This window comes from Pteropus medius, unplaced genomic scaffold, assembly GCF_902729225.1.
Source record: "Pteropus medius unplaced genomic scaffold, Ma_sr-lr_union100, whole genome shotgun sequence".
NCBI lineage: Eukaryota > Metazoa > Chordata > Mammalia > Chiroptera > Pteropodidae > Pteropus > Pteropus medius.
The window spans coordinates 2004709-2022128 of NW_024353517.1; the positions used below are offsets into that span (position 1 = coordinate 2004709).

The 17420-nt window shown below is 32.9% G+C and overlaps 1 protein-coding gene across 9 annotated transcripts in view; it reads left to right on the forward strand.

Moving 5' to 3' along the window:
- Positions 1–17420, forward strand: part of KLHL24 (kelch like family member 24) — a 36040-nt gene that overhangs the window by 8882 nt on the left and 9738 nt on the right. For 8 of the 9 annotated variants that reach the window (XM_039850896.1, XM_039850889.1, XM_039850890.1 and 5 more), the window contains 4 exons: positions 1936–2916; positions 11653–11837; positions 12794–12912; positions 16295–16483. In XM_039850896.1, coding sequence (XP_039706830.1) covers positions 1997–2916; positions 11653–11837; positions 12794–12912; positions 16295–16483 — 1413 coding nt within the window. In that variant the 5' untranslated portion in view covers positions 1936–1996. Of the gene's footprint in view, positions 1–1935; positions 2917–5409; positions 5596–6554; positions 6559–11652; positions 11838–12793; positions 12913–16294; positions 16484–17420 lie in introns of those variants that run through there. The other variant, XM_039850897.1, reaches the window with a different exon arrangement.

Below are 17420 nucleotides of genomic sequence, written 5' to 3' on the forward strand. Positions count from 1 at the left end.
CCACCTAGTGATCCCAGATAAAAAGAATATTTGTTTTACTTGTTTTTATTCCATTTGATGAAATGCTGGAATTTTTTCTGACTTTACCTGCAAAATTGGGGCATGGAGAGAGGAATGGAAAAGAAAAAGATTCTGTACAGAATGCAAGCATTTAGGTATCCTTCAGATGTAGTTACCAGCCAGGTACTTTTCCCTAAACAATTAGGATAGACCGATGTACATATGCCCAAGGAAAATCCTGTCACCTAAACTTCGGGAAGAGTAAGTACTAATTTATATGAAGAGATTAAAAGCATTTAATAGTAGCTTAAGTGAGAACTATGCTGGCCATACCAGTGTGGCATCATATTGCCTCTGTTGCCATATATTGTTATTTTTCTTTTTGTGAATGTGCTTTGTCTCGACTATATATTTTTTAAACCCTCATAAGCAGTTATCTTATATCTCTAAACCACAGACCTAGCACAGTATTTTGATAATAATTAGCATACAGTAATTTGTTGAGGAGGATAGTGATGAAAGTGACAAAACTGAGTAAACTCAATGAGGGAATTGACGAAAGTTGGCAGTATCTTGTGAATATTGGAACTAGGAAATCTGGGTCAGAGTTATTGAAAAAGGAGAATAAAAATCAGAATAGGAATATAAAGTACATATAGTAGAATGAGTTACTTCTTGATTTTGTTATTTCATGTTTTCTTGCCCATAATGTCACATAAGGACTTAAAAAATGTATGCAGTTTATTCTTCATGCTACCATAGTTAGGCTTAAATATCTGTTGGAATATTTTAGGAAGAACCTGAGACCTTTAGAAATGACTGTATATGAGATTCTGAGAGCATGGGAATACTTGAGAGCTAATCTGAGTGTTCTTAAGCCAATCACAAATGCATTTTGGATCATATATCAACTTATGGAGATGTGAAAAGAGAGTAGGAGAAGGACAACCTTAAAAGTAAAAATTAAGAGAATTGATAGCTATAGTCCAGTGCCTGAATCTATTAGTTACCTATGAATAGTCACTGCTGAGGGATGTTTAAGGGAGGTTTCTGATTAGTGAAAGGGAGGAGAGCATAGATAGCATACATTTTAGAACTAAAAATGAAGTACTATATATTTATAGTGGAAATTTGGGGGAAATAGAGAAAAACAAGATAAATAAGTCACTTAACATTTTGACATAAATGTCTTCTTTTTCCTGTTCCTAAATACACTGATATGTAAGTTTTTCTATTTTTTTTTTTTAGCATATGTTTTATGATCTGCTTTTCACTTACTATCTGGTTAATACTTCCCCATGTCATTAAATAGTCTACATAATTTTGAATGGCTGCATAGACTATGTTCCATCCTTAAGATGTACTGTTGTTTAACTGATCCCCGATTGTAGATCATTTAGGTTGCTTTAAGTACTTTTTATTAAAACAGCATTGAATATCTCTATAGATAAATCTTTCTACATATCCTGATTATTTTCTTAGTATAGATTGCTAGAAAGGAACTTACTAGTCAAACTATACATGTTTTTAAAGGCTATTGATAGATATAGCTGAATTCCTCTCTAGCAACACTGTATTAAGGTAATAAACACTAGGATTCTGCATGTAGTCTAATTCTGTGTCTTACAGTATTCCGATTGTACAGTCAGTGGATGAAACATAGCCGTGCAAAAGGGAAGACAAGGTTATTAGTAATGCACAGAGTACATAGTATTCTTTCAGCTGGGGGGATTAAGGAGTATTATTGCAAATTACCCCACTGTTCTAATTGTGCAAATGAAAATTTTATTAAAATGAAATAGTGCTTTATACCCTGTATGAAGTATATTAATGATATGATTTTGTTGTAGTGTTACATCAAAATGAAATTATGTAATTCGAATACTGAATTTTTTGCATATTGAAATGTTTTCACTTTTTTTTTTTTACCTTTAGCCACATTAAGAAGATCCCTAACAGTCATTTCTCAGCAATAATATAGTCAACTGATGTAACAATGGTCCTAATATTGGGACGAAGACTAAACAGAGAGGATCTCGGGGTGCGTGATTCACCAGCAACTAAGCGTAAAGTTTTTGAAATGGACCCTAAATCCCTGACAGGCCGTGAGTTTTTTGACTTCTCTTCTGGATCATCCCATGCTGAAAACATACTCCAGATATTTAATGAATTCCGAGATAGCCGCTTGTTCACAGATGTTATCATTTGTGTGGAAGGAAAAGAATTTCCTTGCCATAGAGCTGTTCTCTCAGCCTGTAGTAGTTACTTCAGAGCTATGTTTTGTAATGACCACAGAGAAAGCCGAGAAATGTTGGTTGAAATCAATGGTATTTTAGCTGAAGCTATGGAATGTTTTTTGCAGTATGTTTATACTGGAAAGGTGAAGATCACTACAGAGAACGTACAATATCTCTTTGAAACATCAAGCCTCTTTCAGATCAGTGTTCTCCGTGATGCATGTGCCAAGTTCTTAGAAGAGCAGCTTGATCCTTGTAATTGCCTAGGAATCCAGCGCTTTGCTGATACCCATTCACTCAAAACACTCTTCACAAAATGCAAGACTTTTGCATTGCAGACTTTTGAGGATGTGTCTCAGCATGAAGAATTTCTTGAGCTTGACAAAGATGAACTTATTGATTATATTTGTAGCGACGAACTTGTTATTGGTAAAGAGGAGATGGTTTTTGAAGCTGTCATGCGTTGGGTCTATCGAGCTGTTGATCTGAGAAGACCACTATTGCATGAGCTTCTGACACATGTGAGACTCCCTCTGTTGCATCCCAACTACTTCGTTCAAACAGTTGAGGTGGACCAACTGATCCAGAATTCTCCTGAGTGTTATCAGTTGTTGCATGAAGCAAGACGGTACCACATACTTGGGAATGAGATGATGTCCCCAAGGACTAGGCCACGAAGGTGAGAAGACTTTGCAAATTAACTACAATATAACATAAGTTTTTGTTTTAAGAATATTATTAAACCTGAATGTAATCTCAGTGTAGTCATTTATATGTACTGCCTACATGTAGATTTATATAATTGAAGATTTGTTTCGAATTCTATAAATCATTACAATGGCTCTTCCAATGAAGACTAGATTCAACAATAGCATTTTTTGTTGTTGCTATTCTGAGCTATCAGAGGATTTTACAAAGGGTCTTTGAAACTGCATGTCTCTCCATGTTTCTACTAATTTCTCGTAACCTTTGTAGGGTCCCAAAACATTCCATTTTCCTTTCCAGAGGGTCTTTGGATGTAAAGTAGCTAAAGACTTTGATAGCCTCTTTTGGACTGCCTCGACTTATAAAAAACAATTTGCGCATTCACAGGCTAACCTTTTTCCTTATAAATAACATGAAATATAGAGGTGAAATAAGTAAGCTGGTAGGCATTGAGTAGATCCTCAGATGTAAAGCCCAAGCCTCAGATCTTTTCTCATTGCCATAGTTACTGTATGTAATGTCAATCTTGATTTAAAATTTTTTTCTGATAAAAACGATATACAGAATTTGGAAAATTTGTTATGTTATATGGGTAGGAATGCAATTAAGATTGTACTATGTATCTTACAGTGGGTTACTTCTATAGATTTTTAATTCAAACTGTAGAAAAATAATCTCTATGCCTTAATAAAAGAAGGAAGAGTATTAAACATACAGTCAGCCCTCTGTGACGCCAGATGCAAAATTCAATCATGGATTAAAAATATGAGGGGAAAAATAATCCCAGAAAGTTCCAAAAAGCAAAACTTGAATTTGCCACACACCAAGGACTCCAGTGAATTCATGTGAATGAAGTGACGTGTAGGCACGCCCTGCTGTAGCCTACATGCAAATATAAGTTATATGCTACTACTATGCCATTTTATATAAGGGACGGAGTTTGGTATCCAAGGGGATCCTGGAACCAATCCCCTATGGATACTGAGGGATGACTCTCTTTTTACTGTGAATAAACAAGAAATGGCTATTGTGAGAAATGTTACAGTAATAACAAAGCTAAGGTTGGGGTTTTTTATTGTGATAAAATAATTTTTTAAAGATAAAAAATTAACTGTCTTAACTATATTAAATGTACCGTTCAATAGTGTGAAATACATTCACATTGTTATGAAACTAGTGTTCATTTTTATTTTCTCATACCATCTCCATTTTTCCCGTGAATATGCTGTAGCATAGCTCTCAAACCACATTTTTAACTTTAATTTTGAATATTATTGTTTCGGAGTGTGATTAAAATTAAGCATATTGTGAGATAGCATGTCTAAAATCTACAACTTTGGATATAGCAAAATTTAATCTATTTCTTCATATGTAAAATGAGAATGATGATAGTGTGCTTACTTTACAAATTTTATCATGGAAACTATTAAATACAGTAATTCTTAAGGTACTCAGCATAGAAAGTGCTTAAAAATTATTAGCTATTGTTATTTATATAGTATAGTGTAGGTCTGACCCACTATAGAAAACCTCCAGTACTTGACAGTCTGAACTTTTTATAAATTGGATACAATAGTGCATAATTATTATTACAAAAAAAATTAATGTAGTATCTCTTTGCATTACGGTTAGAATACATTTTTTTCTTCAAAGTCAGCTGCCTTAGGTTTATTGCATCTCAACAAAATGAAAAAAATCAGTTGACTTTAGTTTTAAAAAAATAAGTGTTTTCTAGGAAATATAAAATATTTTACTTTTAGTCTCTTAACCAAGGACAAAAAACAAATGATTTTATTCTGTAAATACGTGGATTTTTCTTTTAAGTTTCTTTTTCTCTTTTAAGGACTGTTAAGAGACAGGCTGAGCTTAATGCGGAGAGACCAAGGTTCTTAAATGTGTTAAGAAAGCTAAACAGCTTTGGGGCTGTTCCAGAACTTTTCTGGATATATAGCAATCTCTTCAAGGGGAAAATCATGCGTTTTTCCAGAGTCCCCTTGTAGCAGAAGAATGTGTTGGGATCAAACAGGGCTAATAATACCTATCCTGCATATCTCATAGGATAGAATAGTGACCAAGGGATGTATGTCGTAAAATCAAAATAAGTCATTTATTATTAAATATTATTTATAAAGTACAACCTGAATAAAATCAAATTGTAGCCTAAAGGTAATTAGGTTAGATAATAAATAATTTTCCTGGTTCACTTAATTATTTGATTTACAAAAATTTATTTTACACCTAATTTTTAAGGGGACCAATTCACTCCATACAGTGAAACACATATCACCTTTCTTTAGGAGGCAAGTAGAAAAAAAAACGAACTATATATAGTTATTTTGAACTTGGCAGACTATTATAAATATAATGGCAGATATTTTATGTAGGCATTACGTGAGGAATGTAAAGAGGAATCCTTTATTTTATAACTCTACCATCAACTTCTGTCCCTATATTCTGTCTTTCATTCATTTGTTACTGCGCATTAGTACCAATCACTAGCAATTTCATTATCTGAACAATGTGTATTATTTGTACAGGTTCTCATCTTTCTGAGAAACTCCAAACTTCTTTGAAAAAGGAGTGATGTCTCCACTTCAACTGCAGTTCACTCCTCTGACTTCTGCTCCAGTCATTCTACTGAAACTCCTCTCAGGTCGTTACTGACCTTTATTATTTTCTAGACACCTCTTTTCAGTCTTTATCCAGCTTGATCTCTCATTAGGGTTTGACATTACTAATTCCTTTAATCTCTCTTGAAATCTTCTCTTCCTTTAGCTTGTGGAGTACCATTTTCCTCATGGTCCTCTTACTTCTCCAGCTGCTCTTTTTCAGTTTGATGGTTCTATATCTAGTCTTGGAAATGTTTATAGTCCCTTTGGTTCACATCTCTTTGTCTTGCCTTATATATTATCCTAGGTGATCTCATCTGTTCTCATTGTTTTAATTACTGTGCATGCTGTTGACTATCAACCTATGTCACCAGCCCAGACTTTTCTCCTTCATTCATTTATTCATCAACCTATGTCACCAGCCCAGACTTTTCTCCTTCATTCATTTATTCATTCAGCCAATGTTGAAATTTTATATATATTTTTTTCTTAAGGATGCACCTTTATAAAAATAAAATAGACAAAATAATAACACAGTTAAAGTTAATAAAAATTCTTTAATATTATCTAATGCCCAGTCCATATTCAAATTCCCCCATCTTTCCCAAACTGTTCTTTAATGTAGCTGGATCCAGTCCAGGATCATTCATTGCATCTGCTTATTTCCATGAAGTCTTATTACAGAACAATTTCTTTTTTTGTGATTCTGACTTGTTGATGGGCAAATGGTCCAGGAGAAATATTCTGCCTTCTGTATTAGTCTGGTTGCTTCCTTATGGTGTCATTTAGCTGCATTTAGCTGTGTTTCCTGGAAACTGGAAGTTGGCTCTGCAAGCTTCAGCTTAATAAAGACCGGTTAAATATTATTGACTAGAATTCATCCTAGGGAGGTGATGCATCACTTTAGGAGACACAGCATATCTGGTTGTCTTAACCATTAGCAATGCAAAGATTAATTCCTGATTAGGATGATGACAGTCTTATCCCACCACAGTATGTACAGTTAGGTTATACTCTTCACATCAGCCAATATAATTCTTTAGTGTTTATTTGTGTTAAATATTCTCCAGAGCTCAATCCATACTGGATATTCTACCTATATATACCCACATGTCTCTTAAATGACAGAGAAAACCTTAAGATGCATCCAAGAGCATGGAAATTTTGATAATCTGCACTGACAGTTGTAAACCTTTGGGTGTATGGAGAGAAAACAGTGGAGATCAATCACAGAAGGAATAAAGCTTAGGAACAATGCATTTTTTAAATTAATATATATTACACAACTTTAAATCTCTATACTAATATATAACAGTATTTTTAATAAACACCAAGTGCTAGCTTCATTATGTATTTAGAATACTGGCTTCATTCAAAATCAGACAACCCTGATTGACTCTGGCTCTACACAACTAGTTAATTCCTTGACCTTGGGTAAGGCACTTTAACTTCTCTTTATATCAGTTTACTCATCTTTGAAATAAGTGTAATACTACCTATCTTATAAGATTGTTATAAGGATGGGAGATGTCATGTGAAAAAATGCATAAGCTAGCATTTGATGCAAAAATGCTTAATAAAAATGATTAGTAGTTTCATGAAGATCATCAAAATACATTTTAAATTTATGCTATACTTTTATAGACTAGGAAATGTGTTTGAAAGGTAGAAATGCTCGCTATCAAATGGTTTATTTTAAGCATAAATTGTTCATATTTATAGGAAAAAAATCAGTGCTCTTTGACACACTCCATTGAGCAACAGAGATTGCTAAGATTTAAAAAGCTACTATCTCTTGTCTAATAATCAGTTCCTATATAATGGATATAGGAACATAACTGCCATAATGAGGACAAGATTCAAGTTCCTATTAGAAACCAGTTGAGAAAACTAAGAAAAAAATTCTTTTTAAAGAAATAGTGTTTTAAGATTATTTAATAAATCCCTTCATTTCTTATTTTCATAAATGATAAAACCGAGGAACAGTTAAGCAAGCCAACTTGCTCTTGAGAACAGAGTTACTTAGTGACAGGGTCAGGGCTAAAATTTAGTGTTCTGAATTTTTGTTCCAGTCTCTCTTAGTAATGTTATTCTATTAGATTATAGGATGAATTTTTATATGTTAATTCATTGATATTTTGAACTTAAACATTTTTACATCAAAGTATGCGTTGTAAGTCTCCCTCTACTTGATATGTCGGTTCTTCCCAAAAGAAACCTGTTACTAGATATTTGAACTCTTTTAAGAAATATTCTTTGCATATAGAAGTGTGTGTGTGTGCACATACTTCCCTACTTTTGTTTATATAGATGGTAAGGTACTACACTCACAGTTTTGCACCTTGTTTTTATCACTTAAAACTATGTTGGAGATTGTTCTATATCACCACATTTAGGTCTTTATTTTATTATGGACATTTTCAAATTCATTCTTTTTTAAAAGCTGTGTACTACCCCATTTATAGATACCATAATTTATTTGATTCATCTCTTAATTATTGACATTTAGGTTGTTTTTAGATTTTTGCCATTACAAACAATGCTCAGTGAATATTCTTGTACATATGTCTACATATACACACTAGTGATTTATAGCATGAATTACTAGAAATGGAATTGCTCAGTCATAGGGTATGTGCATTTTTAGTTTCGGTAGATACTCTATAAAATTGTCTTCCAATCTATACTTCACTCAAAGAGCCATCCTTTCTCTTAAGGGCTTAAAGTCTCAAATCTCTATTTTACTCTATTATTTTAGTTTAATATCTTGGTTTTCAATAATTTTTGAGTCTTGGAAAGGTGAATAGACTACATCACTAACATCTCTCCCTTTTCTCTCCCAACTTCCTACTATATGGAAACACACTACCTTCCTATTGTGTTTTTTTCATGTATTCAGTTATTCTTCCCCTTAGCCAGAATCACATTTCAACCCTTTTTTGTTGGTGATAGTTTGGCAATTCACTTATCTCTGGTGTATTTGACATTAATAATAAGTGAGTTTGTTATTTCAACTGGTAAGTTTTATATTTCACCTTTTGAGATTCTTAACCTGGTAATTAATACACATTTTGTTGATTTGGTTTAAAATATTTTGTGAATTTATGATTATTTTACCTTTCACATAAATCAAAGAATGTAATCTTTGATCTTAACTTTATGATAAAAAAATATTTAAAAATATATTTACCACTGTAAAAAAAAGGATAATTTGATTGTCATACTTTCCTAGAAACAAATGGTGAGACTTAGTACCAAAGCAGCAAATATTTGTTATTTCGTCACAACAGAAAATCAGAATTTTCACTTTAAATCATTAATAAAGTAAAGTAGATTTCACTGTAAATGTAGATTGTATGAGTATCCAGAATTTGATTCACCTTATACTATCACATCTTGACTGCTTTTTTGTTCTAGTTGCCATTATCAGTTAGAGTATCTTACTTCTTGTAAGGCAATCAGCTCAGCCTGAGATAAATATTTTCCCAACATCAAGAAATAAAAATAATGGTTTTATTGGTTTAACAGTCTCTAATGAGAATACCAGACTCATCTCTAATTAAGTTAAAAGCCATTGGGCTGCAAATAGACACTTTAGTACAGGTAAAGCTACTACTTGTTTGCTGATTCTATCAGATAAATGCAAATTCCAGCAGACACTGAAATGATCCTTTGTTTAGTGGGACTAAATCTTTTAGCCATTAGCTTTTTTGTACTGTTTTCCTTTCTCGTTCCAAGGAGACTTTGTTTAGTGGGACTAAATCTTTTAGCCATTAGCTTTTTTGTACTGTTTTCCTTTCTCGTTCCAAGGAACAAAAACAACACGATACATGTTATTGGGCCAAAAAGTCTTGAAATAGGCAAGCAAATTCAAGCAAAGGGAAAGTATAAAATAAAATGTTATAAGGAATATATAAAACAATTCTATAATACATCATAATTACATTGATTTTACATTAAAACAATTAGAAGTTATCAAACCTCAGTTACAGTATTCAGCAATTTTTGTTTTGTCAATCAATAAGGCTTTAAGGAATATCAAACAGATTTGTCTTAGAGGTATTTTAAGTATCATTTTAGAAAATGATACTTCAATGGAAAGAAGGAATCACTAGTTATACTACTAAGTGATTATTGCTCTCTGTTTACTTTTAATATTTTCATTTTGGAATTATTTGGAAAATAGTAAATATTATTGATAATATTTGGATTCTTGATAATGTTTTACTGTGTACTAGGTCAGGGTTATATAATTTGCTGGGTTCCTAAAAGTAATTTTTATTGCATCTATGAACAAAATTCTTTTCTATGGTATGTATTTCTGATTTTATAATGGAAAAAGTATGCCTGGCATGGAATAGGTGAATGATTTAATTAGCTGTGAGTAAATGGAGCTAGAATATAGCACCTCTGTTAAAGGGACATATCAATATTGCTGAATTTTGGTTTTTTTCTAGCGTAATTGTGAAACATCACACTAAAACTACAAATCAGTGGCCTTTTTTCCTTCCACATTTAAATAAGAGATGAGAGATTGTTAGCATTTCTCTTCATAAGACCTAAAATTATAGCAACCATAGAATGCAATTACAAGACTTTTTCATTTCAATTACATTTGCAAAAAAAACGTAAAAGTCAAGTTGCTTTAAAATTCCAAAACTATCTATTGAGCCTTATAAACAAAAAAAGCTTGAATAAGCTCTAAGTTTTCCCTGTCTCCATCTTAAATTTAAACTACAAAATAAAAGAAGCCAGTGTTTAATGTAAACCTCTTAGTACCCTTAAAAGTTGTTTTCTTCTACTCTAAGAATAATCCATGCTTATTACCGTTTTGAAAAATTGTTTTGATAGAAAATGAGAAGCCATACAATCCAGAAACAACCACCATTAGCATTTTGGTATATTCTTTCCAGATACTTTTTTAATGTAGTATTGATTGTACCTTATGTACAGTTTTTTATCTTGCTTTTTTTTAACATTATTTATTATAACTTTGTTAACATTTTTAGCAACTACCAACATTTTGAGTTGGAGTACCTTAATTAACTTTTAAAAAGTTATTTTAAAAAATAATTTCTGAACATACATATATACAATCATGTCGCTTAATGACAGGGATACGTCATTATGCAAACATCATAGAGGTCACTTACACAAACTGACATGGCACAGCCTACTACACACCTAGACTGTATGGTATAACCTATTGCTCCTGGACTCTAAGCCTCTGCAGCATGTTACTGTACAAAACAATACAAGATTAAATCGAACACAAGATGTATGAGGCTACTGCTGACATAACATGGCATACTGTTTTACAGCAAACTTTTTTTTTGGAGTACACTCTAATGGTAAAAAGTATAGTAAACCCATAACATGGTTGTAAACCAATAACAGTCATTTATTATCATTTATTATCAATTACTACATACTATACATAATTGTACATGCTATACTTTCATAAGACTAGCAGTGCAGTACATTTCTTTACACTAGCATCACCATAAACACATGAGTAACGTGTTGTGCCGCTACATTACAACGGCTCTAATGTCTCTGGGCGATAGGAATTTTTAGCTTCATTATAATTTTATGGGACCACCCTTCTATGTGCAGTCTGTTCTTGACCAAAATGTTGTCATGTGGTACTCCTTTAAAGGGTATTAGATTATACTGTGAATTAATTTTTTTAGAACTAGCAATCTGATGAAAAAGCACCATTTTCCTACACTTAGGAAAAGTGTATTATCTTACCTCTTGTGGTTATGAGTATCTGGATTGCTACAAAACTTTATTTGAAAGTCATCCTTAATATTACCAGGATTCCAATAGAGTTAGGTAGGATCTTTGGACTGCTTTACAATTTTAAGGCAAAAAAAAAATACCCATAGGAATTTTCTGTGGAAAAATATTACTAAATCCCTTGTAAATATTCTCAAAGTAGTAATTGGTAGCCTGTATTATTCGGCACATATGCATAGAGAATAGGCTTAACTATCTATAATAACGTTCCACTTTCTTTATGATAATGGTATGTTGTTAGGATTTTAAACAACCTTGAGTATATTTAAATTTATTCATTCTTACAATAATTATTTTAGGTCAACTGGCTATTCTGAGGTGATAGTTGTCGTTGGAGGCTGTGAACGAGTTGGAGGATTTAATCTTCCATACACTGAGTGCTACGATCCTGTGACAGGAGAATGGAAGTCTTTGGCTAAGCTTCCAGAATTTACCAAATCAGAGTATGCGGTCTGTGCTCTAAGGAATGACATTCTTGTTTCAGGTAAATAAAGAATTATTATAGTAGCTACTTTTAATTTGAACTTAGTTGTTTGAAATGATGACAGTGTCTCAAAGAAAACAGTCAAAGTGGACATGCCCACTTTGGGTTTATACAACAAATAAAACCAAGAATGACTTTTTGCTTTTAAAAACAGACACAAGGTAATATAGAGTGATTTACAAAAGATTCATCAGAAAACGCCTTTAACCATACATATTTTAACTGTTCTCAGATGCAAATAGAACATGGTATAAACTTTTAAACTTTTACTTATTTACTTTGTTTTAAGAAACACAAAGTATGCAAAGTCAGAAGTACTCATGGACTTCAGTATCTCTAACCTACCCTTGTTTTCTGAAGTTCTCCCCAAAGTTTATGAGATAGGATTTTCTTTAAAATTCTTGAACTTTTTAAATAATATGCGATATGTTACCTCTCAGATCAGACAATAAAATGACAGACTTATACAAAATATAACTACAGTATCTATGGTCTGAAGTCTGTAAATTGGTTGACTAATTTTACCAGTTTTGCAGATTACTATATTACTACACATTGAACAGTGTAACAATACATGCTTTTTTTGTACAATGGTATGCTTTTTAAAAAATGGGTGGTTTTTAAAAAATCCTTTTAAAATAATTCTGTTGTTTGGGTGCTTCTGATGATATCTGACTCCTAAAATTAACTATGGTTAAAATTAACAATGCATTTGTAAAATTCATAGTCTGCATTTTCTTATTTGGGATCTGTAATTATTATTTCTTGAGATAACAATTGGCAAAGTTTAAATCTGCTCTGTAGAACTATTTCTATTAATCTTTAAGGGGTCCTTGTTTCACTTATTGAACTGAATTCCCAAATTCTAGGACTCGGTGAATAAACCCCATGTTTATATACATATATTATTGTTGGTATATATTTATATTGTATGTGTATTTTTTTTTTCATTAAAGGCGGAAGAATAAATGGCCGTGATGTCTGGATTTATAATTCACAGTTAAATATTTGGATCAGAGTTGCTTCTCTAAATAAAGGCAGATGGCGTCACAAAATGGCTGTCCTCCTTGGTAAAGTAAGAGAAACCACTTTTTATTACTATTGCTGGTACATTTCCAAAATAAATACCACAGCTGAATCCTTCATTTTAGTCACCCTCTGAGTATTTTGGATTCAAACTGTATTTCCTTCCATTTCTAACCTCAGTAGATAAACTAAAGATATAAACAGTTTGACACTGTACTTTTGAATGGATATTTTGTTCTCCCAATTTGGAATTCGTGGCAGTGCAGCACATTTCTCTTTTCATGCACCATTGGAGTCTAAATGCCTAAGAAGCACTTGAAAATAAAGGAGTTACATCAAGCACAAAAACAGGCCAATGTCTAATCCAAGCAATCTTTTTCCTTTTACTGACTTGGGCAGTCAAGCAGAGATATATTTATCTAGAGCGATGTTATTTTATCTTTTTTATTCGTATAAGTAGAGACCAAACAAATTGAAAATAAATGATAAGATAAACTCACTAACATATTTTAAAATTTCTTATTGACTGCAGATAATACATATAAAAAATATACATAATTTGATTCTGAACCAATTGCTGTCCTTAGGAACTTGAGAATCACTTGTGGACTAGTGGTTACAAACTTAAAAAGCAGCTACACCCTCTTTTTAAAAGCTAAATCTAATTTGAAAAATTTATTCCATGAAACAGATAAATATATAGTAATTACACCAAGGTTTAACATGGGCTCTTTAGCTTTTCCCTACTTCCATCTTTGCCGGCTCTTCCCAAGCCACCTCAAATTAATGAACAGTCTAAGTAAAAGCAGCATACTTGGCTTGTACATGTATTTTTGACTGGTCCCCTAGCACAGCGGTCCCCAGGGACCGGTGCTCCTATGAGAACCTAATGCCTGATGATCTCAGCTGGAGCTGAGACAGTGATGCTAGCACTGGGAAGTGGCTGCAAATACAGATGAAGCTTCAATCACTCGCCCCACCCACCCCACTCATCTCCTGCTGTGTAGCCTGGTTCCTAACAAGCCATGGACTGCTACTGGTCCATGGCCCAGGGGTTGGAGACCTCTGCCCTAGCACCCCTTTCGAAAAGATCACTACCTCTTAGGCACTCCTCTGGAGACATTTTAGAGCCACCAATGAGAAAACAAAACTGCTCTAATGGAAACAGAGATGGTGCCAGGAACCCTTCCCACCCAGCCTCCCATCAGTCCTTTTCCCCTCCCCCGTATTGCCACAGAGGCTTCCTGAAATGTCTGTACTATAGAATTCTAGAGCTTCTCAAAGCACAGTTTAGAAAGCTACTGTCAGTTCCCAAGGATATTGATCTAGTGTGCTGCTGCTATCAACAAGATCATTGAAATAATGAGGACTTTGAGAGAGATGTATTAGAAATAAAATATTTTCTAAACTGACTGATTTGTCATTCCCTACTGTGTTATATAGTTTTGGTAGCTATGTCTCAAAAATGACAGAATATTACTAAAAGGGGGCAATTAAAATAAGGGATTGGAAAGAGATGATTTCTGACTAAAAAAGTTACAATTATTTAGTCTGGACAAACAAAGGCAATGAAAATGATTATGTCTCAAATGCTATATATGGATTGGTGAACACAAATTTCTTTGAGAAATATTAGTATACTTGTCTTGAAGGTACTCAAAACTTGGAATCATTAAATCAAGAAATTAGAGGAATCCTCCCTACCTTACACAACAAGTACTCAATCCTAAAATTTACATTATCTTAAAACTTACAATATAGGCTGAATTCAAACCTATAAAATTATTTACATTTATAAAATCTGTCAGTTAAAGAACCCTAGGATGATTTGGAATATAGAATCTTAAAGCAGGAAGGAATCTTAGAGAAAACTTAATGTACCTTTTTTAAGTCATAAACTGAATCCAAAGAGATCAAGTCACTTGCTCAAGGTTACACAGAAAATGATGAAGCATGAGCAAAAGCTCAGATTTCCTTAATCCAGAGACCTTTTATCTTGATGCTCACAACATATATTTTTAATTTATGCATGTGTAAAAGTAGTATTAAAGTTTAATCTTCAAAATTATATTATGCGATAACTGCTGTTATTGTCCACACTTTTAAATTGAGGAAATTAAGACTAAGTCTCAGAGAGGATAAGTAAGCTGCCCAAGGTCTTACATTGTGTGACTGAGCTACATATGAACACTTCCTCTCCTGACTTCAGAGCCTGTGTTCTTGATTGCTACATTGTACCACAGTTTCCATCCCTCTTCTAACTGCATAATTTGATTAAATTACTTAACCTCTCTGAGCTGCATGGTATTGGGAGAACAAACCCACCAAAAGATCATTTTAACATAATGTGAGAAATACAAGATAGTAATGGCTTTGGCTACTATAGAAATTGTAACACAAAGATAAATTGTGGACAGACTTTGAATGACAATGTATAAAATTTGGCCTTAACCCTTAGGCATTCATTGTTGAACTATTAAAAGGAGTTGATGAGGTGTTTTGGGAAGATTAATCTGTGGTTTAGAGTGGAAGCCAGAAGATTAATTGAGAGGTATGAAATGACATGGACCCTGAAGGAAGATGGTGGCAATGGGAAAAAAAAAAAGGAGGGACAGATGTGAGAGATACTGTAAAAGAAGACTGTAGTTAATTAGATATGGAGGGAAGAGTTGATGATGACTGTCCATTAAAAGAACTATGGGTGTTAAACTGGACAACGCCTTTAAGTTAAAAGTTTCTTACATATCTCATGATGTTCTGGACTATTTTGCAAATAAATCATTTAATAAATGGCTTGTTGATTAGTTCATCTGGCATATAAAGATATTAATTTGCCCTACCTTCCTCATATTTGTGAAAAGAAAATGTATACGAAAGCCCTTTGAAATATACAGTATAGAGTTCACTATATGTCAGAGAGGCTAAAATGAAGAAAAAGATAAGCCCTGCCTTCAAAGATCTTACAGTCTAGGAATCCTTACCTAATATTTTAGTTTCATTTATTCCTTTATCATAATCAAATATTTTCATTATCCATTTTGAACATTTAAGCTAAATCATGTAATTCTCAACTTGAGCAGTACCATCCCTAAGGAGGCGAAAATTTGTTCTTGAGCGAGTAAAAAAAAATTGTACTGTTTCATATATAAAGCACAGATATACATATAGTACATAAACAGATATACAGTTATCTGTGGTATTAAATTTTCATTGGAGGAGGCTATTATTTAAAAAAAAAAAAAGTATAAAAAGACTCCTTGATGGTGGTAAGAGGATGAAATGTTTTAAAAAGTTCCAGAAACTGAGCTAAATATATTGCAATTATGATTATCAAGGACTCTTTATGGGGAGAGATCATTTACTTCTTTAGCCAACTAGTTCAAAATTCAGACTTTCGATAATTTAGATTTTTCCTTGTATTTTATATATAGGTATATGTTGTTGGAGGCTATGATGGGCAAAACAGACTTAGCAGCGTAGAATGTTATGATTCCTTTTCAAATCGATGGACTGAAGTTGCTCCCCTTAAGGAAGCAGTGAGTTCTCCTGCTGTGACTAGCTGTGTAGGCAAATTGTTTGTGATTGGTGGAGGACCTGATGATAATACTTGTTCTGATAAGGTAAGCCATGTTCTCTTATAGAAATTACCAATGATATATACAAGAACAGAAATGCAGAAGGCTTATCAAGTAGGTAGCAAGATCCCTTAGGCGAAGAGCCTTTTAAAAACTGATACTTTATACTTTAGGGGGAGAACACTGAATTTCGAGTTGCTAAAGTGAGATCCTTATATAGCTAACAATTTGCTGTAAAAAGCATGGTCCAGTCTTTTTGAAATGAGACTAATCTCAATGTTGAGATCTTATACTAAATAAATTGTTTTAAACCTTTTGCTTTTATAGTCTTCAGAATCAAAAAACTGGAAGCGAATTAGCAAAGGGTTAGACAGTAATTAATTATACTGCTTCCAACTGGGTCATTTTCTGCATACTTTAGAAGTATTTTTAGAATGAAGAAGAGGAGAGGAAACCTCTGTAATATAAATAGAGGATGGCTCAAAGTTGTTGCATTTCATTGAACTCCTAAGACAAAAGACCTTATGCCACCTTGACATCTCAGGAAATACCATGTTTATTCTGGAAACAGGTTATCTATTGTCTAATAGGTTTAGCAATAGTTAGCTGAATTTTGTCAATTAATTTTTTTTCTAAATTAACTTTTAATATAACGTGGTCAAAAGTTACATATTTAAAATTTGTTAATCCAGAATTTGTGATGATTCAAAGCATACCGAATTGAGATTTCCTTGTGTTCTTTTGTAAAAAGGGCTCCCTAAAAGAGTAAAGAAATTATTTTCAGATCGAAACATAGTAATTCTATATAACACAATTTTTTGTTAATTTTACTGGAAATAAGTAAAGCAAACCTGGTAGCCATTCATCCTAGAATGAATCTGTTACTTTATTCAGCTTCATAGTAATAAATTTGTATTTCCTTTGAGAATTTCATAATTCAGACATTTCACTATCAAGCTAACCTCCCTGAATTCTGTGAATT